This window comes from Prionailurus bengalensis, chromosome E2 (assembly GCF_016509475.1).
Source record: "Prionailurus bengalensis isolate Pbe53 chromosome E2, Fcat_Pben_1.1_paternal_pri, whole genome shotgun sequence".
NCBI classification, from domain to species: Eukaryota; Metazoa; Chordata; class Mammalia; order Carnivora; family Felidae; genus Prionailurus; species Prionailurus bengalensis.
The window spans coordinates 7,297,212-7,322,119 of record NC_057352.1 but is presented as its reverse complement, the minus strand read 5'-3'; the positions used below and the strand labels follow the sequence as shown (position 1 = coordinate 7,322,119).

At 45.7% G+C, this 24,908-nt stretch overlaps 1 protein-coding gene and 1 non-coding gene across 2 annotated transcripts in view; both read left to right on the top strand.

The window, feature by feature from the left end:
- Positions 1–2,760: 2,760 nt before the first annotated feature.
- The window catches only part of ZNF175 (zinc finger protein 175), a 34,600-nt gene continuing 12,452 nt past the window's right edge, over positions 2,761–24,908 (top strand). The window contains exons 1-2 of the mRNA XM_043600190.1: positions 2,761–2,916; positions 6,312–6,572. Of these exons, the coding sequence (XP_043456125.1) occupies positions 6,423–6,572 (150 nt within the window). The 5' untranslated portion in view covers positions 2,761–2,916; positions 6,312–6,422. The remainder of the gene's footprint in view (positions 2,917–6,311; positions 6,573–24,908) is intronic.
- LOC122495292 lies at positions 17,053–17,178 on the top strand. The gene has a single exon (XR_006300370.1). It is a non-coding gene; the product is annotated as a small nucleolar RNA SNORA28 (small nucleolar RNA).

Here is a 24,908-nt window from a genome sequence, read left to right as displayed (position 1 = left end):
GATTGTGAAGAGTGACTGATTATATACTATGGAATTGGGGGAGGGAAGACAAAAGGGAGGACTCCAGGACTTTCATGTGCTAAAGAGGACTCCTAAGATAAGGGAGGCCTTGCTATTGTTAAGCTAAGGTTGTTTTCCCTCCTGTAGGACATTAACTTTTGGACAGTAGGGGGTTCCTGGAGAAATGTTCTACTCTGTATTTGCCTCAAGTATTTGTCAATGGGCTGTAGGTTATGAGGAAATCTAATTTTACCTCCCATCTCCTTCTTGCCTTTGTTCCCCACATCACTATGGAGAGGAGGGTGATGTTAGGGCTCCAGGGAACTGAGTCTATGGGTTTCTGGAAGATTGCCTTTTTCTTGTAATTTGCTAAGACATAGGTAAACTGATGGAGACTCCTGTCCTGCATGACTGTGCTCTCTGTCAGTTAACCATTCATTTCCCCCTTTCCTTTATTCTTGGGCAGCCGGGAGTCCCTGAGGGATATCACACATATCCCACCTGGCAGGGTGTTTGTGGGGTGAAGGCTTGCCTTCTGCTCCCACATCAAGGTGACCCACCTCAAAATATCCATAGGCCCTAACTAATCAATGGGTTACTTACAACCAGGCACAGTTACCAAATACCAAAAGGGGTTTCCCCCTTAAAATTCGTTTTTAATGTTTATTATTTTTGAGAGAGAGAGAGAGAGAGACAGAGAGCAAGCAGGGGAGGGGCAGAGAGAGAGAGGGAGACACAGAATCGGAAGCAGGCTCCAGGCTCTGAGCTGCCAGCACAGAGTCCGACGCGGGGCTCGAACTCCCTGACCACGAGATCGTGACCCGGCTGAAGTCGGACGCTTAACCGACTGCGCCACCCAGGCGCCCCTAATGTTTATTATTTTTGAGAGAGAGAGAGACAGAGAGCAAGCAGGGGAGGGGCAGAGAGAGAGAGGGAGACATAGAATTGGAAGCAGGCTCCAGGCTCTGAGCTGCCAGCACAGAGCCTGACGCAGGGCTCCAACTCACAGACTGCTAGATCATGACCTGAGCCTCTCAATCGACTGAGCCACCCAGACGCCCCAAGGGTCTTACACCTTTAAATACAGCCCCCACCCACTACCTCCCTGCAGACAGTGTCTCCCTCACTGTCTTTCCCCAGTCCCCTTCTGGTGTATTCATTAAACTTCTATTTCCTTGTTCTGCCTTGGGTGGATTCTTTCACTACCCATGCCGCCACCGGCTCTCACACAAATCGGGTTAGGTACCCCGCCAAAAGCACAACTTTATGAAACAAGAAACTGAAGAACAGAGGGGTTAACTAACTTGCCCAAATCTGAACAGCTGGCTTCAAACCCAGGGAGTCCAGCTCCAGAACCTTTGTACTGAATTATTATACATACTGCAGTAAATGATGTGGAAATGTTGGAGTTTGGAGCTGATCACCAAGAATTCTTGAGATGTCTTTGGGGCACAAAAGGGTTTTTATATTAAAGCACGGGGACAGGACCCAAGGGCAGAAAGAGCTGCGTTGGGGTTGTGAGGAGTGACTGATTACATACTTGGGAATTGGGAGAAGTAAAGATTGGGGGAAGTTTCCAAAAGGATTTTCATATGCTAAAGAAGATGTGAGGGATCCCGGAAGTCTTAGCTACCCGCAAGCTAAGATTGTTTTTCCCTCTAGCAAAGCAGTAACATTAAAACAGTCGGGAGTTCCTAGAGGAACATCCTACTCACCTGTCTCAAGTATCTGTCAATGGGCTGCAGGTTATAAGGAAATTTAATTTTATCTACTTTTCCTCCTGCCTTTGTTCCCCACAACAGCAAATGCCTACAGAACTTTGTAAATAAATAGACAATGGGGACTGAGAAACAGAAAGAGGAATTACTTCTGAACACTAGGTCTGGCTTTGTCTCTCTTTCTGTCTCTACCATTTTCTTACCACAGCTGCAGCGCACTGGGGAATGGCTCCTCTCTATCAGTCCTGAAGGGCCAGTCCCTGTGTTTGGTCTCTGTGATTGTCAGCAACTCCTGCCAGACTAAGCTGGACCCTTGAGAAGCAAGCCCCCAGCCTACCCAGTCCTCAGAGCCTGGGGTCCCAGCTGCCTCCAGGGGAATCTGGTGATGGATGGAGAGTTTGAGTGCCAGACTCAACACCCTCTGGGATCCCATTTGCCTTTCACCATTAGCATCTGTGTTGCAGGGTGAGTTGTGGTAGGGAAGAGGGAGCAGAACACCTGGATTTTGAGCAGTTATTTATTTTTCATTTTTTAAAGCTTTCTTTAAAATTGTTTATTTCTTAAGATTTTATTTTTAAGTAAAACTCTACACCCATTGTGGGACTCCAACTCACAACCCAGAGATCAAGAGTCGCATGCTCCACCAACTGAGCCAGCCAGGCACCTCCTGAGTGTGGAGTTTTAAATCAGTGTGAAAATACAAAGAAAAAGTATTTTTCGGGATATACAATGCCAGTTTCTCCTAGAAATACATATACAAACAAGTAAGTAATACATCTGCCAAGGTGGGATGGATCCTAAGACTTGGTGAGGTTGCAAACGCCCTCCCTGGCTGTACGGAATGGAAGTCTTTGGAAAATGGCGGCCTCCGGTATCATAATCCTCATGGACGCGGCCATGTCCTTCCCTTGACAACCGCTGTAAGAAGATGGCCCGCCGAATAGACTGTAGTACGCCATGATAACTACTGGCAGGGCGTGGCCTCACGGCTTCTACTAAGCCTGCGCACCATTCAATCGCCGGCGCGCCAAGAAACGCCCACGGGAATCGAACCCAGGCCGGAAGTGGGCCAGCGCGGCCATTTCGCTAAGGTTGTTAACTGGGTCTAACCTGTCCGTCGCCTGCGTGGGACGCTGCGGTGATTTAGGATGTCAGCAGTGGACGTCCTGTGGGGCCAATGAGGGGAACTCGGCTTGCGGTGAGTGTGACGGGCTCGGGGGACGAGTGGCGAGGGTCTGCGAGTGATGGGGTCTTTAGTGACGGGAGCTGTGGGGTAGGCGGCGGCTGCTAATCTGAGTTGGGTGATTGGCTCGGTCATTGTCAGTCTTTGCGTGTTTTCCGTGTGTGTAAGTATTTGGAGGGAACTTAAATTCCAAGTGTGTTTTAATACCAACTTTTATACTGTTGCTCCTTGACAGTCGTTCATTTGAGGACGGCGAACTGGCTTCTTGGACGGGCCTCAGGTGGCACTGGGGACGCTGGGGGAGTGACACCCTGGAGGCAGTGATTGATGCAGGGGCAAGCGGCTTCAGGGGTTGGGGGACTTGGAGGGTCCCATTGTAACATCGGGGACCAGTGTACTTGGGGACCTATAGAAATCAGTAGAGTGGGGCGCTGAGGGTAGCTTATGGGAGCCCATCGACTGGAGGCCTAGGGAATCTGTTATGGGGGGTTCCACGGTCTCTCCTTAGGTCCTTGTGGACGTGATAAGGGTCAGAAATTGGCAGTGGAACAGATGGATGAGGATCTCCTATTGGGATGCATTAATTGGAAGCCGGTGTTGGGGATTATTCCGGGTTCTGTGCAACTCAGTGCCTGGGAGAGAGACCTTTCTTGGCAGCCTGTGGAGCCTGGCTGTGACCGTGTTGTGTCGGGGGAGGCATTAGGCGACCTTCTGGCCATCCTGTGGTTCACTCTTCGGGGATTTCTGGAGGTCCTTGCTGTCATGACTGCATTTGGGTGCAGCGTTGGAAGGCAATTTATTATGTATTGTCAAGACATGGTAGGTGATCGGGGTCCTGATGCATGTCTGCAGGTTTTGGGGTGAAGGTAGGGGTTAAGTGCAGTAAACTTACTTTATTTTGGGAGGGAGAGGTAGAGAGCAAGCAGGGGAGGGGCGGAGAGAGAATCCCAAGCAGGCTCTGCTCGGTCAGTGTGTAGCCGGATGCTGGGCTCGAACGCAAAAACATTGAGATCATGACCTGAACTGAAACCCAAGAGTCAGGCGCTTAACCGCCTGAGCCACGCAGGCGCCCCATAAGTACAGTAAATTTAAGTTTTATCTTTGTTAGAAAAGTCCGGGCTGTCTAGGGTGTTATGGATGGGCACGGAAATGTCCAGAAGCTTAGACACACCAGCGTGGCCGGCTCAAAGCCTCAGCTCTCTGAAGGCAACGGGAGATAGAGATGGATGGTGTTTATGGAAGCTGACCGGGTAGGGGACCACGTGGGATAGAGGCAGCTGTGTGCAATTTGGGAGACACAAGAGAGGGGCACCTGGGGCGCTCAGTCGGTTAAGCATCTGACTTCGGCTCGGGTCATTATCTCACGGTTGGTGAGTTTGGGCCCCGAGTCGGCCTCTGTGCTGACAGCTCGGAGCCTGGAGCCTGCTTCGGATTCTGTGTCTTCCTCTCTCTCTCTCTGCCCCCCTCCCCGCCCACTCTCTGCCTCCCTCTCTCTCTCTCAAATATAAATAAACATTGAAAAATATACGTTAAAAAAAAAAAAAGGAGGCGGAGGAAAGTCTGGTTCTCTTTCCTTCCTTCTGCGGACTGAGTGACCGCAAGGCAAATTGTGTAACGGCACTCAGCTTCAGTTTCCTCATCCACAAAATGGGTATAATCGTGATGGTAATGTTTAGTTGACAGGGTTACGTGCAAATAGAACCAGGTACCTGATAACCTTACTTAACTTGCTGATTTTTATCCAGCGTTCACCGCATGCCGCGCAGGTGCTGGAGGCGTCGTAAGCCTCATCAGCATGTACCAGTTTCCCGTCGCCTGTGATAAAAACTTGCATTTCCATTTTGGAAGCTGCAGTTAAAGTAACATCTTCATATTCTCACAGCTAAAAGGTGGCAGAGCTACAATTCATCCGTCCTCTAGAGCAAACTCTTACTGTGATTAGGATCTTGGGGCGCCTGGGTGGCTCAGTCGGTTAAGCGTCCGACTTCGGCTCAGGTCATGATCTCGCGGTCCGTGAGTTCGAGCCCCGCGTCGGGCTCTGTGCTGACAGCTCAGAGCCTGGAGCCTGCTTCAGATTCTGTGTCTCCCTCTCTCTCTGACCCTCCCCCCATTCATGCTCTGTCTCTCTCTCTCTCAAAAATAAACATTAAAAAAATAACTGGGATCTTCTGAGCTTTTATTCCATAGCAGTGTGGTTTTGGAGTGGTGGTGGGGGTTCAGAGCTGACGGCCAAGAAATCTTCAGGGGTGCCTGTGTGGCTCATTTGGTTGAGCGTCTGACTTCGGCTCGGGTCATGGTCTCGCGGTTTCTGGATTCGAACCCCGCGTCGGGCTCAGTGCTGACAGCTCAGAGCCTGCAGCCTGCTGCGGATTCTGTGTCTCCCTCTTTCTCTGTCTCTGCCCCTCCCCCGCTGGTGCACGCACGCACGTGTTCTCTCTCTCTCTCTTTCTCTCTCAAAAATAAACATTAAAAAAAAAATCTTGAGACAGATGTCTTTGATACACAATAGTGATTTTATTAAAGCATGGGAACAGGACCCGTGGGCAGAAAGAGCCGCACTGGGGCTGTGACAGGTGACTGGTTATATACTATGGAGTTGGGGGATGGAAAGGCAAAAGGGAGGTTTCCAAAAACGATTTTCATGTGCTAAAGAAAAGAAGACTCATAAGATACTAGAAGCCTAGCTGTTTGTTGTTAAGCTAAAGTTGTTTTTTCTCTAGCAAAGCATTAACATTAAGACTGTAGGGAGTTCTGGGAGGAATGTTTCCCTCTGGCCTCCATGCACTGCAGGTTATAAGGAAATTTAATCTTATTTACCGTTTCCTTCTTGCCTTTGTTCCCCACATCTTTATGCAGGGGAGGGTGATGTTAAGGCTCCAGGAGACTGAGTCTGGGTTTCTGGAGGTTAGGCTATTGATAAGATTGTCTTTTTCTTGTAATTTACCAAGACTTATGTAAACCCACGGGATTCCTGTCCTGCTTGACTGTGACCTCGGTCAGTTAACCAGGTCAGTTAACCATTCGTTTTCCCTTTTCCTTTGTTCTTGGGCAGCCATGAGTGCCTGAGGGATATCACATGTATCCCACCTGGTGGGGGTGGGGGTTGCGGATGTCGGCTTGCCTTATGATCCCACATCAATAGTATCTAGCATAGGGGCACCTGGGTGGCTCAGTCAGTTAAGCGTGGCTCAGGTCATGATCCCAGGGTCGTGGGATCGAGCCCCGCATCAGGCTCTGTGCTGACAGCTTGGAGCCTGCTTGGGATTCTGTTTCCCTCTCTTTCTCAAAAGAAATAAATAAACATTAAAAAAAATATATGTCTAGCACAGTGGCCTTCCCCGAAGGACTCTCGAAAATACTTGCATGGAGCAAATGTTCGATGAATGACTGTGTGGGTGTTCCCTTTCCAGGACTTCGCGGTGGCTCTGCAGAGCCCCCGGATCAGACCACACCAATGACGCTGCCGGTCTCCTTAGAAGCCCAGCCAGACTCTCCCCCGCAGCTCTGACTGAAGCCTCCAGATGCCCACCCAGCTTTGGGCTCCCGGGAAGAAAGGACTTGCCCACAAGAGAGACCGAGAAGTGAAGCCAAGAGGAGACATGACTGCTGGTGAGAATTTGCCCCAGAGGTCCCAGGCCCTGGGTTCAGAGGAGCAGGATGGACCATGCGAGGTAAGCAGGAGCCACTCCAGGGACAGTTTCCAGAAATTGAGGGCAGATACAGAAAGCAGCAGATTCTGGACTTTGTGTCGCTCAGACCATGTGCATCCGCCTGCTGAGAGCGGGCCGCGGGGGCTGGTGTCTCCTCGTTCACAGGCCATCTGTATTGTAGAGGAAACCAAACCGGGCCGATGGAGGGGAGGCTTGGCCCTGGGGCAGAGGAAGAGGAAAAGGTAGCTCCTGATGCAGGTGAGAAGCCCCAGCCACTGGCAGGGAAATGCGAAACTTCATCCACCACTGGGTGTGTCCGCATGTTCTCAGCTGCTTGCCCCCTACCTGACTTCTCTTTCTTTACCTGCTGGCAGGGGTTTGCTTGGTTTCCCGTCTCCGCATGGGTTACAGGAACATAGGATACTAGAGCGAGAACTGCCTCTTAAGGACACGTGTGGGTTTTCCTGTTTTCAAGATGAATAAAAATGCCAGAGAATAGTGTTTCTAAGTTGCCCCAGATATTAATATTTAATATATGGAAATAAGAAAGAAAGATTCTTGGGTATACTCAAGACTTCCTAAATTACAAGTTAGTCTGTGTATTTAAAGACATTGTGTGTGTGTGTGTGTTTTTTTTAATTTTTTTTTTTTAACGTTTATTTATTTTTGAGACAGACAGAGCATGAACGGGGGAGGGTCAGAGAGAGGGAGACACAGAATCCGAAACAGGCTCCAGGCTCTGAGCTGTCAGCACAGAGCCCGACGTGGGGCTCGAACTCACGGGCTGTGAGATCATGACCTGAGCCGAAGTCGGCTGCTTAACCGACTGAGCCACCCAGGCGCCCCAATGTTTATTTATTTTTGAGAGAGAGATAGTGTGAGCAGGGGAGGAGCAGAGAGAGAGGGAGACACAGAATCCGAAACAGGCTCTAGGCTCTGAGCTGTCAGCACAGAGCCCGACGCAGGGCTCGAACTCACGGACCGCGAGATCATGACCTGAGCCAAAGTCAGCCGCTTAACCGACTGAGCCACCCAGGCGCCCCAAGACATTGTGTGTTTTAAAACAGTAATGGGTGGCCATAATAATAAACCGTGTGTCACTGCCTTGTGATGGGTTTATAATCAGTTACAGAGAGATGTCCTGTTTTTTTTTTTTTTTTTTTAAATTTTTTTTTTTCCACGTTTTTTTACTTTTGAGACAGAGAGAGACAGAGCATGAACAGGGGAGGGGCAGAGAGAGAGGGAGACACAGAATCGGAAGCAGGCTCCAGGCTCTGAGCCATCAGCCCAGAGCCCGACGCGGGGCTCGAACTCATGGACTGAGAGATCGTGACCTGAGCTGAAATCGGACGCTTAACCGACTACGCCACCCAGGCGCCCCGAGATGTCCTGTTTTTTAAGTATAGTAAATGCATGGGTTATTACCACTGTGAACCAACATACTGTGAGAAGATTATATATTTCAATTATGTTTAAAATCCACTCCACCTGACAGAAACATTTGATAATAGAAAACATCGAAGAACATTAAAACTATTAAAAATAAATGCCGAGTAAAAATCATTTAAAAATTAAAAGATATTGCCGCAGATATTTAAAAGTCATTCTTTTTTTTAAAAATGTTTATTTTTTGGGGTGCCTGGGTGGCTCTGTTGGTTAAATGTCTGACTTCGACTGAGGTCATGATATCGGGGTTCGAGGGTTTGAGCCCCTCATCGGGCTCTGTGCTGACAGCTCAGAGCCTGGAGCCTGCTTCTGATTCTTTGGCTCTCTCTCTGCTCTCTCCCTGCCCCTCCTGTTTGCACTGTCTCTCTCTCAAATACATAAATAAAAACTTAAAACGTTTATTTCTTTTTGAGAGTGAGAGCGTGAGCAGGGAAGGGGCAGAGAGAGGAAGACAGAGAATCCCAAGCAGGCTCTGCACTGTCCACACAGAGCCTGATGTGGGGCTTGAACTCCCAAACCGTGAAGTCATGACCTGAAATCAGGAGTCAGACGCTTAACCTACTGAGCCACCCAGGTGCCCCCTAAAAGGCATGCCAAAAATGAAAAGGTAAAACACCCAAATTTCACCCAGAACTGTCCAAGATCTTTGTTGTGTGACTGTTAGTTTGCTCGGGCTGCCGTCACGAAGTGCTACAGCCTGGGTGGCATGAACAACAGAAATGTATTTTCTCATGATTCCAGGGGCTGGAAATGCAAAGTCAAGACGTCAGCAGGGTTCTTCTTCTGAGGCCTCTCTCCCTGGCTTGTAGATGGATGGCTTCTGACTGTCCTCGTGTGATCTGCCCTCTGTGGGGGTCTGTGTCTCATTTCCTTTCCTTTTTTTTTTTTCTTTTTTTCTTTTTTTCCCTTAATGTTTACTTATTTATTTTGAGAGAGGGAGAGAGGATCCAAAGCAGGCTCCTCACTGGGGAGCAGCTCGATTTCATGAACTGAGATCGAGACCTGAGCTGAAATCAAGTCAGCTGCTAAACTAGCGGCTTAACCAGCTGAGCCACCCAGGTGCCCCTTAATCTTTTATCAGGACCCCCAGTCATACAGGATCAGAGCCCACTCTACTGACCTCATTTTAACTTGGTTACCTCTTTTATTTATTTTTTTTGAATGTTTCTTTATTTTTGAGAGAGAGGTAGAGACAATGCGAGTGGAGGAGGGTGGGGCAGAGAGAGAGAGAGACACACACACACATACACAGAATCCGTAGCAGGTTCCAAGCTCTGAACCCACAAACCACGAGATCATGACCTGAGCCAAAGTCAGACAGACAGACAACCAACTGAGACACCCACGCTTTTATTATTTTTTTATTTTTTACCTTTTTTATTTATTTTTGAGACAGAGAGAGACAGAGCATGAACGGGGGAGGGGCAGAGAGAGAGGGAGACACAGAATCTGAAACAGGCTCCAGGCTCTGAGCCATCAGCCCAGAGCCAGACGCGGGGCTCGAACCCACGGACCGTGAGATCGTGACCTGAGCTGAAGTCGGACGCTTAACCGACTGAGCCACCCAGGCGCCCCTTGAGACACCCAGGCTTTTAAAAGACCATGTCTCCATGGTACTGGGGGTTAGGACTTGGCCATAAGAATTTTCTTGGGTGCGGGGAGCTTGGAGGGGAGACACAGTTAAGCCCATAAACGGTGACAAACAGTACATCGTAGGTAAATGCCTTTCCTTTTGCCTTGATATGTGTTGAACTGTTAAGAGCAGGATTGAAAGCGTGTTCAAGTGGGTGTTATGACACATGTTACTTCATATCGGCTCATTTCCTTTTAGATGATGAAAATAATTTTGCCGGCTTGCCCTGGTTTTCGTTTTGCCGTTTCAGTAGATCCTCCCGTTGCTAATTCAGATTTTCACTCAGCTTCTCTGTTCGTCTTAGGCTATTTGCCACCAACATTTCACCTAGTCTGTTCATCGTGGTCTTCCCTCGGCTTCTGCCAATATTGTGTTGTTATTCTCTACTTTTTAAGCCTGTTAATCTGATCAAAAATAAATAGATGCCACGGCTGCTTTAATTTGTATTTTTTACGTTGTCGTTGCTTTATTGGTCTTTTTAAATTGGAGTGTAGTGACACAATGTTACGTTGGTAACAAGCGTACAACATATTAAATTGACAAGTGCTATCATCTGTCACCACAAGTGTTCGCTACGCTGTATCTTTTATCCTTGAGACTCACTGGTTCCATAGCTGGAAGCCTGTACTCCCCACTCCCCACCTTTGCCAATCTCCCCATCCTCCTCCCCTTCGGCAACCACTGGTTCTCTGTGTTTATGGGTCTGTTTCTGCTTTGCTTGTTCAACCGTTTTGTTTTTTAGATTCCACATACAGGTAAAATCATACGGTATTCGTCTCTGACTTATTTCACTTAGCACAAGACCCTCCTGGTCTATTCACGGTAAATACACACACGTATGTCTAACGTTTATACGCACCCCACATCTTCTTTATCCGTTCACCTGTTGATAGATACTTAGGTTGCTTCCATATCTTGGCTGGTGTAAATAATGCTGCAATAAACATAGCTTACCTCTTAAAAGACTGTGTCTCCAAATACAGGCACACTCTGAGGTACTGGGGGTTAGGACTTCGACAAGTCCTAACCTTTTCAAGGCAGTGTTTCCATTTTCTTTGGGTAAATATCCAGTAGCGGAAATACTGGATTGTGTGGTATTTCTATTTTTAATTTTTAGGGGACCTTCATGCTGTTTTCCACAGTGGCTGCACCCATTTACATTTCCACCCACAGTGCGTGAAGGTCCTTTGGTCTCCACATCACTGCCAACACTGTTACTGTCTTTTTGTTTTTTTGTTTTGTTTGTCTTTTTATATGAAAGATATTGTCAAATTGGTTTCTATACAACACCCAGTGCTCATCCCAACAGGTGCCCTCCTCAATGCCCATCGCCCACCCTCCCTCCCCCCCCGCCCCATCAACCCTCAGTTTATTCTCAGTTTTTAAGAGTCTCTTATGGTTTGGCTCCCTCCCTCCCTAACTTTTTTTTTCTTCCCTTTCCCTCCCCCATGGGTTTCTGTTAAGTTTCTCAGGATCCGCATAAGAGTGAAACCATATGGTATCTGTCTTTCTCTGTATGGCTTATTTCACTTAGCATCACACTCTCCAGTTCCATCCATGTTGCTACAAAGGGCCATATTTCGTTCTTTCTCATTGCCACGTAGTACTCCATTGTGTATATAAACCACAATTTCTTTATTTATTCATCAGTTGATGGACATTTAGGCTCTTTCCATGATTTGGCTATTGTTGAGAGTGCTGCTATAAACATTGGGGTACAAGTGCCCCTATGCATCAGCACTCCTGTATCCCTTGGGTAAATTCCTAGCAGTGCTATTGCTGGGTCATAGGGTAGGTCTATTTTTAATTTTCTGAGGAACCTCCACACTGTTTTCCAGAGCGGCTGCACCAGTTTGCATTCCTACCGACAGTGCAAGAGGGTTCCCGTTTCTCCACATCCTCACCACCATCTATAGTCTCCTGATTTGTTCATTTTAGCCACTCTGACTGGCATGAGGTGGTATCTCAGTGTAGTTTTGATTTGTATTTCCCTGATGAGGAGCAACGTTGAGCATCTTTTCATGTGCCTGTTGGTCATCTGGATGTCTTCTTTAGAGAGGTGTCTATTCATGTTTTCTGCCCATTTCTTCACTGGATTATTTGTTTTTTGGGTGTGGAGTTTGGTGAGTTCTTTATAAGTTTTGGATACTAGCCCTTTGTCTGATATGTCATTTGCAAATATCTTTTCCCATTCCGTTGGTTGCCTTTCAGTTTTGTTGATTGTTTCCTTTGCTGTGCAGAAGCTTTTTATCTTCATGAGGTCCCAGTAGTTCATTTTTACTTTTAATTCGCTTGCCTTTGGGGATGTGTCAAGTAAGAAATTGCTGTGGCTGAGGTCAGAGAGGTCTCTTCCTGCTTTCTCCTCTAGGATTTTGATGGTTTCCTGGCTCACATTCAGGTCCTTTATCCATTTGAGTTTATTTTTGTGAATGGTGTAAGAAAGTGGTCTAGTTTCATCCTTCTGCATGTTGCTGTCCAGTTCTCCCAGCACCATTTGTTAAAGAGACTGTCTTTTTTCCATTGGATGTTCTTTGCTGCTTTGTCAAAGATTAGTTGGCCATACGTTTGTGGGTCTAGTTCTGGGGTTTCTATTCTATTCCATTGGTCTATATGTCTGTTTTTGTGCCAATACCATGCTGTCTTGATGATTACAGCTTTGTAGTAGAGGCTGAAGTCTGGGATTGTGATGCCTCCCACTTCGGTCTTCTTCTTCAAAATTACTTTGGCTATTTGGGGCCTTTTGTGGTTCCATACAAATGTTAGGATTGCTTGTTCTAGCTTCGAGAAGAATGCTGGTGCAGTTTTATTGGGATTGTATTGAATGTGTAGATAGCTTTGGCTAGTATTGACATTTTGACAATATTTATTCTTCCAACCCATGAGCACGGAATGCTTTTCCATTTTTTTGTATCTTCTTCAGTTTCTTTCATAAGTTTTCTATAGTTTTCAGCATACAGATCTTTTACATCTTAGGTTAATTCCTAGGTATTTTGTGATTCTTGGTGCAATTGTAGATGGGATCAGTTTCTTTGTCTTTCTGTTGCTTCATTATTAGTGTATAAGAATGTAACTGATTTCTGTACATTGATTTTGTATCCTGCGACTTTGCTGAATTCATGTATCAGTTCTAGCAGACTTATGGTGGAGTCTGTCGGGTTTTCCATGTATAATATCATGTCATCTGCAAAAAGTGAAAGCTTAACTTCATCTTTCCCGATTTTGATGCCTTTGATTTCCTTTTGTTGTCTGATTGCTGATGCCAGAACTTCCAGCACTATGTTAAACAACAGTGGTGAGAGTGGACATCCCTGTCGTGTTCCTGATCTCAGGGAGAAAGCTCTGAGTTTTTCTCCATTGAGGATGGTATTAGCTGAGGGCTTTTCATAAATGACTTTTATGATGTTTAAGTATGTTCCTTTTATCCCGACTTTCTCGAGGGTTTTTATTAAGAAAGGATGCTGAATTTTGTCAAATGCTTTTTCTGCATCGATTGATGGGATCATATGGTTCTTATCTTTTCTTTTATTAATGTAATGTATCACATTGATTTGTGAATGTTGAACCAGCCTTGTAGCCCAGGAATGAATCCCACTTGATCATGGTGAATAATTCTTTTTATATGCTGTTGAACTCAATTTGCTAGTATCTTGTTGAGAATTTTTGCATCCATATTCATCAGGGATATTGGCCTGTAGTTCTCTTTTTTTGCTGGGTCTCCGGTTTGGGAATCAAAGTAATGCTGGTTTCATGGAATGAGTCTGGAAGTTTTCCTTCCCTTTCTATTTTTTGGAACAGCTTGAGAAGGATAGGTATTATCTCTGCTTTAAATGTCTGGTAGAATTCCCCAGGGAAACCATCTGGTGACAACCATCTCTTATTTGTGGGAGATTTTTGTTAACTGATTCAATTTCTTCGCTGGTTATGGGTCTGTTCAAGCTTTCTATTTCCTCCTGATTGAGTTTTGGAAGAGTGTGGGTGCTTAGGAATTTGTCCATTTCTTCCAGGTTGTCCAGTTTGTTGGCATATAGTTTTTCATAGTATTCCCTGATAATTCCTTGTATCTCTGAGGGATTGGTTGTAATACTTCCATTTTCATTCATGATTTTATCTATTTGGGTCCTCTCCCTTTTCTTTTTGAGAAGCCTGGCTAGAGGTTTATCAATTTTGTTTATTTTTTCAAAAAGCCAACTCTTGGTTTCATTGATCTGCTCTACACTTTTTTTAGATTCTATATTGTTTATTTTTGCTCTGATCTTTATTATTTCTCTTCTTCTGCTGGGTTTATGGTGTCTTTGCTGTTCTGCTTCTATTTCCCTTAGGTGTGCTGTTAGATTTTGTATTTGGGATTTTTCTTGTTGCTTGAGATAGGCCTGGATTGCAATGTATTTTCCTCTCAGGACTGCCTTTGCTGCATTCCAAAGCGTTTGGATTGTTGTATTTTCATTTTCGTTTGTTTCCATATATATTTTTAATTTCTTCTCTAATTGCCTGGTTGGCCCACTCATTCTTTAGTAGGGTGTTCTTTAACCTCCATGCTTTTGGAGGTTTTCCAGACATTTTCCTGAAGTTGATTTGAAGTTTCATAGCATTGTGGTCTGAAAGTATGCATGGTACGATCTCAATTCTTTTATACTTATGAAGGGCTGTTTTGTGACCCAGTGTGTGATCTTGGAGAATGTCCCATGTGCACTCGAGAAGAAAGTATATTCTGTTGCTTTGGGATACAGAGTTCTAAATGTATCTGTCAAGTCCATCTGCTCCAATGTATCATTCAGGGCCCTTGTTTCTGTATTGATCCTGTGTCTAGATGATCTATCCATTGTTGTTAGTGGGGTATTAAAGTCCCCTGCAATTACTACATTCTTATCAATAAGATTGCATATGTTTGTGATTAATTGTTTTATATATTTGAAGGCTCCCGTATTCAGTGCATAGACCTTTGTTAGCTCTTCCTGATGGATAGACCCTGTAATTATTATATAATGCCCTTCTTCATCTCTTGTTACAGCCTTTCATTTAAAGTCTAGTTTGTCTGATATAAGTATGGGTACTCCGGCTTTCTTTTGACTTCCAGTAGCATGATAGATAGTTCTCCATCCTCTCACTTTCAATCTGAAGGTGTCCTCAGGTCTAAAATGAGTCTCTTGTAAACAGCAATTAGATGGGTCTTATTTTTTTTATCCATTCTGATACCCTGTGTCTTTTGGTTGGAGCATTTAGTCCATTTACAATTCAGTGTTATTATTGAAAGATAGGGGGTTAGAGTCATTGTGATGTCTGTAGGTTTCATGCTTGTAGTGATGTCTCTGGTCCTTTGTGGTCCTTGCAACATTTCACTCACAGAGTCCCCCTTAGGATCTCTTGTAGGGCTGGTTTAGTGGTGATGAATTCCTTCAGTTTTTGTTTGGGAAAACCTTTATTTTTCCTTGTATTCTGAATGACAGACTTGTTGGGTAAAGGATTCTCGGCTGCAGATTTTTCGTGTTCATCACATTGAAGATTTCCTGCCATTCCTTTCTGGCCTGCCAAGTTTCAGTAGATAGGTCTGCCACTAGTCTTATGGGTCTCCCTTTATATGTTAGAGTACGTTTATCCCTAGCTGCTTTCAGAATTTTCTCTTTATCCTTGTATTTTTCCAGTTTCACTATATGTCGTGCAGAAGATCGATTGAAATCACGTCTGAAGGGAGTTCTCTGCGCCTCTTGGATTTCAATGCCTTTTTCCTTCCCCAGATCAGGGAAGTTCTCAGCTATGATTTGTTCAAGTACACCTTCAGCCCCTTCTCTCTCTTCTTCTTCTGGAATTCCTATGATATGGATATTGTTCCATTTGATTGCATCACTTAGTTCTCTATTTCTCCCCTCATACTCCTGGATTTTTTAAATCTTTTTCTCAGCTTCCTCTTTTTCCATAATTTTGTCTTCTGATTCACCTATTCTCTCCTCTGCCTCTTCAATCCGTGCTATGGCCGCCTCCATTTTATTTTTCACCTCATTTATAGCATTGTTTAGCTCCTTGTGACTATTTCTTAGTCCCTTGATCTCTGTAGCAATAGATTCTCTGCTGTCCTCTATGCTTTTTTCAAGCCCAGTGACTAATTTTATGACTGTTATTCTAAATTCTTGTTCCGTCGTATTGCTTAAATCGTTTTTGATCAATTCGTTAGCTGCTGCTACTTCCTGGAGTTTCTTTTGAGGAATTCTTCTGTTTCGTCATTTTGGGTAGTCCCTGTGGTGGTTCCAAACTGCAGGGCACTTCCCCTGTGCTGTGTGGAGTAACATGTGTTGGTGGTCGTGGCTGCAGTGAGACCCGATGTCTGTCCCCAGCCCACCGCTGGGGCCACAGTCAGACTGGTGTGTACCTTATCTTCCCCTCTCCCAGGGGCAGGACTCACTGTGGAGTGGTGTGGCCCCTGTCTGGGCTACTTGCACACTGCCAGGCTTGTGGTGCTGCTTCGATGGGATCTGGTGGATCCGCAAGGTGCACAGGGGTGGGAGGGGCAGGCTCAGCTCGCTTTGCCTTCGGTGGCCTGCTTCGGGAGGGAGGCAGACCTGTCGGAGGGATGGATCCCCAGAAGCACAGTGTTGGGTGTTTGCGTGGTGCAAGCAAGTTCGGTGAGGGGAACTGGTTCCCTGTGGGATTTCGGCCCTTTGGGAGAGGGAGATGGCGCTTGCCAGCACCTTTGTTCCCCGCCATGCGGGACTCTGTCCTCCGGGGCTCAACAACTCTCCCTCCCAGTGTCCTCTTGCCCTCCCCGCTCTCCCCGCTCTCCCCGCTCTCCCCGCTCTCCCCGCTCTCTGAGAGCAGAGCTGTTGACTTTTAACATTCCAGATGTTAAGTCCCGCTGGCTGTCAGAACACACTCGGTCCGGCCCCTCCACTTTTGCAAGCCAGACTCAGGGGCTCTGCCTTGCCGGGCAGGCTGCCCCTCCACTGCCCCGGCTCCCTCCCGCCAGTCCGGGTAGCGCACTGCCTCTCCGCCCTTCCTACCCTCTTCCGTGGGCCTCTCCTCTACGCTTGGCTCCAGAGAGTCCATTCTGCTCGTCTTCTGGCGGTTTTGTGGGTTATTTAAGCAGATGTGGGTGGAATCTACGCGATCGGCAGGACGAGGTGAGCCCAGCGTCCTCCTACGCCGCCATCTTCCTGTTACTGTCTTCTTGATACTAGCCATCCTGACAGGTGTCAGGCATATTTTTTGGGTGTGAATTAACTTTTTTCTTGCCCTTTCATTTATAATTTATGTTTATATTGTATATTTTTGTTTGCCTTAGCCTCTGGTTTTCAAATATATTTTCTAATACTCATCACCCATATACGTACATTTCTGAGACATTTGGCACTTTTTCCTTTGCTGGTGGTTTTGGTTTTATTTGTACATAGAAAAGATTGTTTTGCTAGGCATGTAAATAACAGCTGTCTTTGCAAGCACCGCTGTGTGGCAGATGATGGAAATTGTGTGACACAGTCTAAGCTTCCTCTCGCTGGAAGGTCTGTCCTGTTCCACTTACCTCTCCTCCCAAAGACCAGCTGTTACATAGACTTACACAGTGTTCCAGCTTAAAAAAGCAAACAAACAGCTGTCAGCATTGTCTCTTCTCCTTAGAGGCAATGAACTTTTACCCTATTAACTATTTTGGTATTTACTTCCTGATCTTTTAATGACACTCTTACAAAGCTGTGTGATACTGAGATTTAGGAGAAACGAGGATATTTGGTCTTCATCCATGGTTCCTGGCTCACAGCCCCCCAGATCCTTGGAATTTTCCTGAGCCCTAAGCAGCAGGGGCATCTTCTGTCATAATATTTGGTCTTGTCTTCAGTTCCTGGCAAAAAAACCAAACCCTTTAGAGCCATGACCCTGGTGTGTGTCAGCCCCTGTCCACCACTATTGGGTTTATACAAGTAAGGGGAATTTTGGAAATCCCCTAAGGATGGTGGTTGCCAAGGGAACCAGCCCTGTGATTGGAGGGTCGGGGCTTCCAGCCCCACCTCTTCACCTCCAGAGATGGGGGAGGGGCTGCAGGTGGAATCAGTGACTCAAGGCCAGTGATACACTCCAAGTCAATCACAGCTATGTAATAAAGCTTCCAGAAACACCCAAGAGGGTGGGGTTTGGGAGCTGCCAGGTGGGGTGGAGGTGCCCCGAGAGTGGCTCACTGGAGGGGAGCATGGGAGCCCTGGCCTCCTTCCCCCACACCCCCTGTCCAGGGCATGTCTTCACCTGGCTGTTAATTCATATCTTTTACTATCTTTATAGTGAGTGATCCAATGGAGTAAATGGGTTTCCTTAATTCTTCGAGCTGCTCTAGCATGGTTTTTTGTTTTGCTTTTTTTTAATGTTTGCTTATTTTTGAGAGAGAGAGAAACAGCATGAAAAGGGGAGGGGTAGAGAGAGAGGGAGACACAGAATCCGAAGCAGCTTCCAGGCTCCAGGCTCCAAGCTGTCAGCACAGAGCCCGACGTGGGGCTTGAACTCACAAACCATGAGCTCATGACCTGAGCCAAAGTCGGACGCTTAACCCACTGAGCCACCCAGGCGCCCCTTCTCTAGCATGTTAATTGAACCCAAGAAGGGGATCATGGGAACCTCTAATTCCAGCCCCCCACCCGCTTGCTGATCAGAAGCATGGGTGATAGCCGGGGCTTCCAGGAGAGTGCCCTCACCTGTGGGATCTGACGCCACCTCCAGGTAGATGGTGTCAGAATTAAGTTGAGCTGTAGGCCACCCCACTGTAGGGATCCCGCCTGGTGGTGTGAGGGGATCCCCCTTCCTCCACCCATACAGTGGAACTTGGTCCAGAAAAAGAAAAAAAAAAGCACTACCTCAGAGTCTGCTCAGGTTGCCATTGAGCATCTTTATTTTATTTTTTTGATTAAAAAAAAGTTTAATGTTTATTTTTGAGAGAGAGTGGGGGTGGGGCGTGCGCGCACGCACACACACACACAAACACACACACACACACACACACACTATCCAAAGCAGGCCCTAGGCTCCAGGCTGGGTGCCATCAGCACAAAGCCCAATGTGGGGCTCGAACCCATGAACCTGAGATCATGACCTGAGCTGAAGTCAGAGGCTTAACTGCCTGAGCCACCCAGGCGCCTGGCATCTTTTGTGTTCTTCCACCCTCAGCACTCACGTGCATGCCTTCATGCCTACTCTTCCTAGAGGTCAGCTTCTGCTCAGAGTAGTATGACCTGTTTCGTTTTGTTTGAAAGTTTGTTTATTTTTGAGAGAGACTCCCAGGCAGGCTCTGCACTGGCAGCTCGGAACCTGATGCAGGGCTCAAACTCATGAACTGTGACGCTCAACTGACTGAGCCACCCAGGTGCCCTCACAGTCCCCGTTGTAAAGGGAAATCGCTTCTCCTGTGTGGCTCCTTTACCCACACAGAACACGGCGCCTCTGACTCTCCTGGGCACCAAATGTGTGGAGATTTTTCCCCACAGCCACTCATTTCCCTGTGACACCAGCTGGGTGTCCTGCAGTTTGTCAGCAGAAACTCCTGGGATGCCACGATTTGGTCACAGGCAAGGGGAAGCTTTGCTGCCACGATTTGCAGACTGGGGAGACCACAGCCTTCGGCTGTGAACGGAAAGCCCACTCCAGAGGGGAAGGTTTAGGCTTAAATAGGCAAAACCCGCAAGTTTGTCCCCTTGTCGAGGGTGGTCAGACCCCAGACTTCAACCTCAGGAGCAGACGACAAGCAGGACCCAGCCCTCCGTTTCCGGCAGTGGCTCCAGGGTGTGGTGGCTGAGGAGGAGCACGATACCGTGTGTCTTCCCGTGAATTTTGCTGAATTTTGTGCGGGCCCATTGCCACAGGCCGTGCTTTTATTCTTCAGGGTCATCTGGCCTGGTGAAAATTTCTGTTTTCTCTCCCTTGCCATGAGGGAACCCATCTTGTCCGTTAGCTGTTGCTGTCTGATTATTGGGGTCTTTTGTTCTCAACGTTAAAAAAATTTTTTTTCTTGGGGCGCCTGGGTGGCTCAGTCGGTTGAGTGTCTGACTTCGGCTCAGGTCATGATCTCGCAGTTAATGAGTTCAAGCCCCAGGTCGGGCTCCGTACTGACAGCTCAGAGCCTGGAGCTTGCTTCAGATTCTGTGTCTCCCTCTCTCTCTGCCTCTTCCCCACTCATGCTCTGTCTCTGTCTCTCAAAAATGAATAAACATTTAAAAAATTTCTTTTTTTCTTTAAGTGTATTTATTTTGAGAGAGAGAGCAAGCATGAGTAAGAGGGGGGGCGGAGAGAGGCAGAGAGAGAATCCTAAGCAGGCTCTGTGCTGTGAGCACAGAGCCTGGCGTGGGGCTCAAACTCATGAATTGTGAGATCGTGACCTGAGTAGAAATCAAGAGTCAGACGCTTAATCAACTGAGCCACCCAGGTGCCCCTTTTGTTATCAAATTGAACTCCATTCTGGCACTGTCTAACCATAGATAGGGTCAGATCCCACAGGGTAGGGGCTCACCCTACAAGGCAGCCCCTCTCCCCCAACTTCAAATGCCAACCAAAACTCCAGTGGCCTTCGGAGGTTCCTAGGATCCCCGCCTTGGGTTTAGTTAATTTTCAGGAGTAGCCCCCAGAATTCAGGAAACCATTACTACAATACCCGTTTGCTGCAAAGGATATTAACTAATAAGAATCAACAGCCAGATGAAGAGATCCATCAGGTGAGATTCCAAAGGAGCTTCTATCCCCAGTCAGAGGCCCCGAAGGGTGCCCTGGGGACTGGATCTGGTTCCACAGTCGGGAAGCTGTCCAGACCCCGCCCTTGTGGGTGTTTATGGAGGCTTCATGACACAGGCAGGGTGCACGAAATCATCGGTGATTGGCCATTGTCCACCTCCAGCCCTTCTCCCCTCCCTGGAGGTTGGGGGTCAGTTCTAACCCTCCAGTCACTGCTCTGGTTCCCCTGGCAACCAGCCCCCCATTCCTAAAACTCACCTCATCAACATAGTAAGAGACACCTTTATCACTCTTCCTCACTTAAGAAATTTCAAGGGTTTGGGGCACATGGGTGGCTCAGTCACTTGAGTATCAAATTTTTGCTCAGGTCATGATCTCACAGGTCATGGGTTCGAGCCCCACATCGGGCTTTGTGCTGACAGCTCAGACCCTGGAGCCTCCTTCAGATTCTGTGTCTCCCTGTCTCCTTGCCCCACCCCTGCTTGCACTCTCTCTTTCTATCAAAAATAAAATCAACATTAAAAAAAGTTAAAAAGTTTTCAAGGTTCTTTTGTTTGTTTTAATTTACATCCAAATTAGTTAGCATATAGTGCAACAATGATTTCAGGAGTAGATTCCTTAATGCCCCTTACCCATTTAGCCTCCCACAACCCCTCCCGTAACCCTTAGTTTGTTCTCCATATTTATGAGTCTCTTCTGTTTTGTCCCCCTCCCTGTTTTTATATTTTTGCTTCCCTTCCCTTCATCTGTTCTGTCTTAAATTCCCCATATGAGTGAAGTCATATTTGTCTTTCTCTAATTTCGCTTAGCATAATACCCTCCAGTTCCATCCATGTAGTTGCAAATGGCAAGATTTCATTCTTTTTGATTGCCGAGTAATGCTCCATTGTATATATAGACCACATCTTCTTTATCCGTTCATCCATCGATGGACATTTGGGCTCTTTCCATACTTTGGCTATTGTTGATAGTGCTGCTATAAACATGGGGTGCATGTGTCCCTTCGAAACAGCACACCTGTATCCCATGGATAAATGCCTAGTAGTGCAATTGCTGGGTCGTAGGGTAGTTCTATTTTTAATTTTTTGAGGAACCTCCATACTGTTTTCCACAGTGGCTGCACTAGTTTGCATTCTCACCAGCAGTGCAAAAGAGGTCCTCTTTCTCCCCGTCCTTGCCAACATCTGTTGTTGCCTGAGTTGTTAATGTTAGCCATTCTGACAGGTGTGAGGTGGTATCTTTTTTTTTTTTTACAATTTTTTTTAAATATATGAAATTTATTGTCAAATTGGTTTTCATACAACACCCAGTGCTCATCCCAAAAGATGCCCTCCTCAATACCCATCACCCACTCGCCCCTCCCTCCCACCCCCATCAGCCCTCAGTTTGTTCTCACTTTTTAAGAGTCTCTTATGCTTTGGCTCTCTCCCACTCTAACCTCTCTTTTGTTTTTTTTTCTTCCCCTCCCCCATGGGTTCCTGTTAAGTTTCTCAGGATCCACATAAGAGTGAAAACATATGGTATCTGTCTTTCTCTGTATGGCTTATTTCACTTAGCATCACACTCTCCAGTTCCATCCACGTTGCTACAAAGGGCCATATTTCGTCCTTTCTCATTGCCACATAGTACTCCATTGTGTATATAAACCACAATTTCTTTATCCATTCATCAGTTGATGGACATTTAGGCTCTTTCCATAATTTGGCTATTGTTGAGAGTGCTGCTATAAACATTGGGGTACAAGTGCCCCTATGCATCAGCACTCCTGTATCCCTTGGGTAAATTCCTAGCAGTGCTACAGCTGGGTCATAGCGTAGGTCTATTTCTAATTTTTTGAGGAACCTCAACACTGTTTTCCAGAGTGGCTGCACCAGTTTGCATTCCCACCAACAGTGCAAGAGGGTTCCCGTTTCTCCACATCCTCTCCAGCATCTATAGTCTCCTGATTTGTTCATTTTGGCCACTCTGACTGGCGTGAGGTGATATCCGAGTGTGGTTTTGATTTGTATTTCCCTGATGAGTAGCGACGTTGAGCACCTTTTCATGTGCCTGTTGGCCATCTGGATGTCTTCTTTAGAGAGGTGTCTATTCATGTTTTCTGCCCATTTCTTCACTGGGTTATTTGTTTTTCGGGTGTGGAGTTTGGTGAGCTCTTTATAGATTTTGGATACTAGCCCTTTGTCTGATATGTCATTTGCAAATATCTTTTCCCATTCCGTTGGTTGCCTTTTAGTTTTGTTAATTGTTTCCTTTGCTGTGCAGAAACTTTTTATCTTCATGAGGTCCCAATAGTTCATTTTTGCTTTTAATTCCCTGGCCTTTCGGGATGTGTCAAGTAAGAAATTGCTACGGCTGAGGTCAGAGAGGTCTCTTCCTGTTTTCTCCTCTAGGGTTTTGATCGTTTCCTGTCTTCACATTCAGGTCCTTTATCCATTTTGAGTTTATTTTGTGAATGGTGTGAGAAAGTGGTCTAGTTTCAACCTTCTGCACGTTGCTGTCCAGTTCTCCCAGCACCATTTGTTAAAGAGACTGTCTTTTTTCCATTGGATATTCTTTGCTGCTTTGTCAAAGATTAGTTGGCCCTACTTTTGTGGGTCTAGTTCTGGGGTTTCTATTCTATTCCATTGGTCTATGTGTCTGTTTTTGTGCCAATACCATGCTGTCTTGATGATTACAGCTTTGTAGTAGAGGCTGAAGTCTGGGATTGTGATGCCTCCTGCTTTGTTCTTCTTCAAAATTACTTTGGCTATTTGGGGCCTTTTGTGGTTCCATATGAATTTTAGGATTGCTTGTTCTAGCTTCGAGAAGAATGCTGGTGCAATTTTGATTGGGATTGCATTGAATGTGTAGATAGCTTTGGGTAGTACTGACATTTTGACAATATTTATTCTTCCAACCCATGAGCACGGAATGTTTTTCCATTTCTTTATATCTTCAGTTTCCTTCATAAGCTTTCTATAGTTTTCAGCATACAGATCTTGTACACCTTTGGTTAGATTTATTCCTAAGTATTTTATGCTTCTTGGTGCAATTGTGAATGGGATCAGTTTCTTTATTTGTCTTTCTGTTGCTTCATTATTAGTGTGTAAGAATGCAGCTGATTTCTGTACATTGATTTTTTATCCTGCAACTTTGCTGAATTCATGTATCAGTTTTAGCAGACTTATGGTGGAGTCTATTGGATTTTCCATGTATGCTATCATGTCATCTGCAAAAAGTGAAAGCTTAACTTCATCTTTACCAATTTTGATGGCTTTGATTTCCTTTTGTTGTCTGATTGCTGATGCCAGAACTTCCAACACTATGTTAAACAACAGCAGTGAGAGTGGCCATCCCTGTCGTGTTCCTGATCTCAGGGAAAAAGCTCTCAGTTTTTCCCCATTGAGGATGATGTTAGCTGTGGGCTTTTCATAAATGGCTTTTATGATGTTTAAGTATGTTCCTTCTATCCTGACTTTCTCGAGGGTTTTTATTAAGAAAGGATGCTGCATTTTGTCAAATGCTTTTTCTGCATCGATTGACAGGATCATATGGTTCTTTTCTTTTATTAATGTGATGTATCATGTTGATTGATTTGTGAATGTTGAACCAGCCCTGCAGCCCAGGAATGAATTCCGCTTGACCATGGTGAATAATTCTTTTTATATGCTGTTGAATTCGATTTGCTAGTATCGTATTGAGAATTTTTGCATCCATATTCATCAGGGATATTGGCCTATAGTTCTCTTTTTTTACTGGGTCTGTCTGGTTTAGGAATCAAAGTAATACTGGCTTCATAGAATGAGTCTGGAAGTTTTCCTTCCCTTTCTATTTTTTGGAATAGCTTGAGAAGGATAGGTATTATCTCTGCTTTAAATGTCTGGTAGAAATCCCCTGGGAAGCCATCTGGTCCTGGACTCTTATTTGTTGGGAGATTTTTGATAACTGATTCAATTTCTTCGCTGGTTATGGGTCTGTTCAAGCTTTCTATTTCCTCCTGATTGAGTTTTGGAAGTGTGTGGGTGCTTAGGAATTTGTCCATTTCTTCCAGGTTGTCCAGTTTGTTGGCATATAGTTTTTCATAGTATTCCCTGATAATTGCTTGTATCTCTGAGGGATTGGTTGTAATACTTCCATTTTCATTCATGATTTTATCTATTTGGGCCATCTCCCTTTTCTTTTTGAGAAGCCTGGCTAGAGGTTTATCAATTTTGTTTATTTTTTCAAAAAGCCAACTCTTGGTTTCATTGATCTGCTCTACACTTTTTTTAGATTCTATATTGTTTATTTTTGCTCTGATCTTTATTATTTCTCTTCTTCTGCTGGGTTTATGGTGTCTTTGCTGTTCTGCTTCTATTTCTTTTAGGTATTCTGTTAGATTTTGTATTTGGGATTTTTCTTGTTGCTTGAGATAGGCCTGGATTGCAATGTATTTTCCTCTCAGGACTGCCTTCGCTGCATTCCAAAGCGTTTGGATTGTTGTATTTTCATTTTCGTTTGTTTCCATATATATTTTTAATTTCTTCTCTAATTGCCTGGTTGACCCGTTCATTCTTTAGTAGGGTGTTCTTTAACCTCCATATTTTTGGAGGTTTTCCAGACTTTTTCCTGTG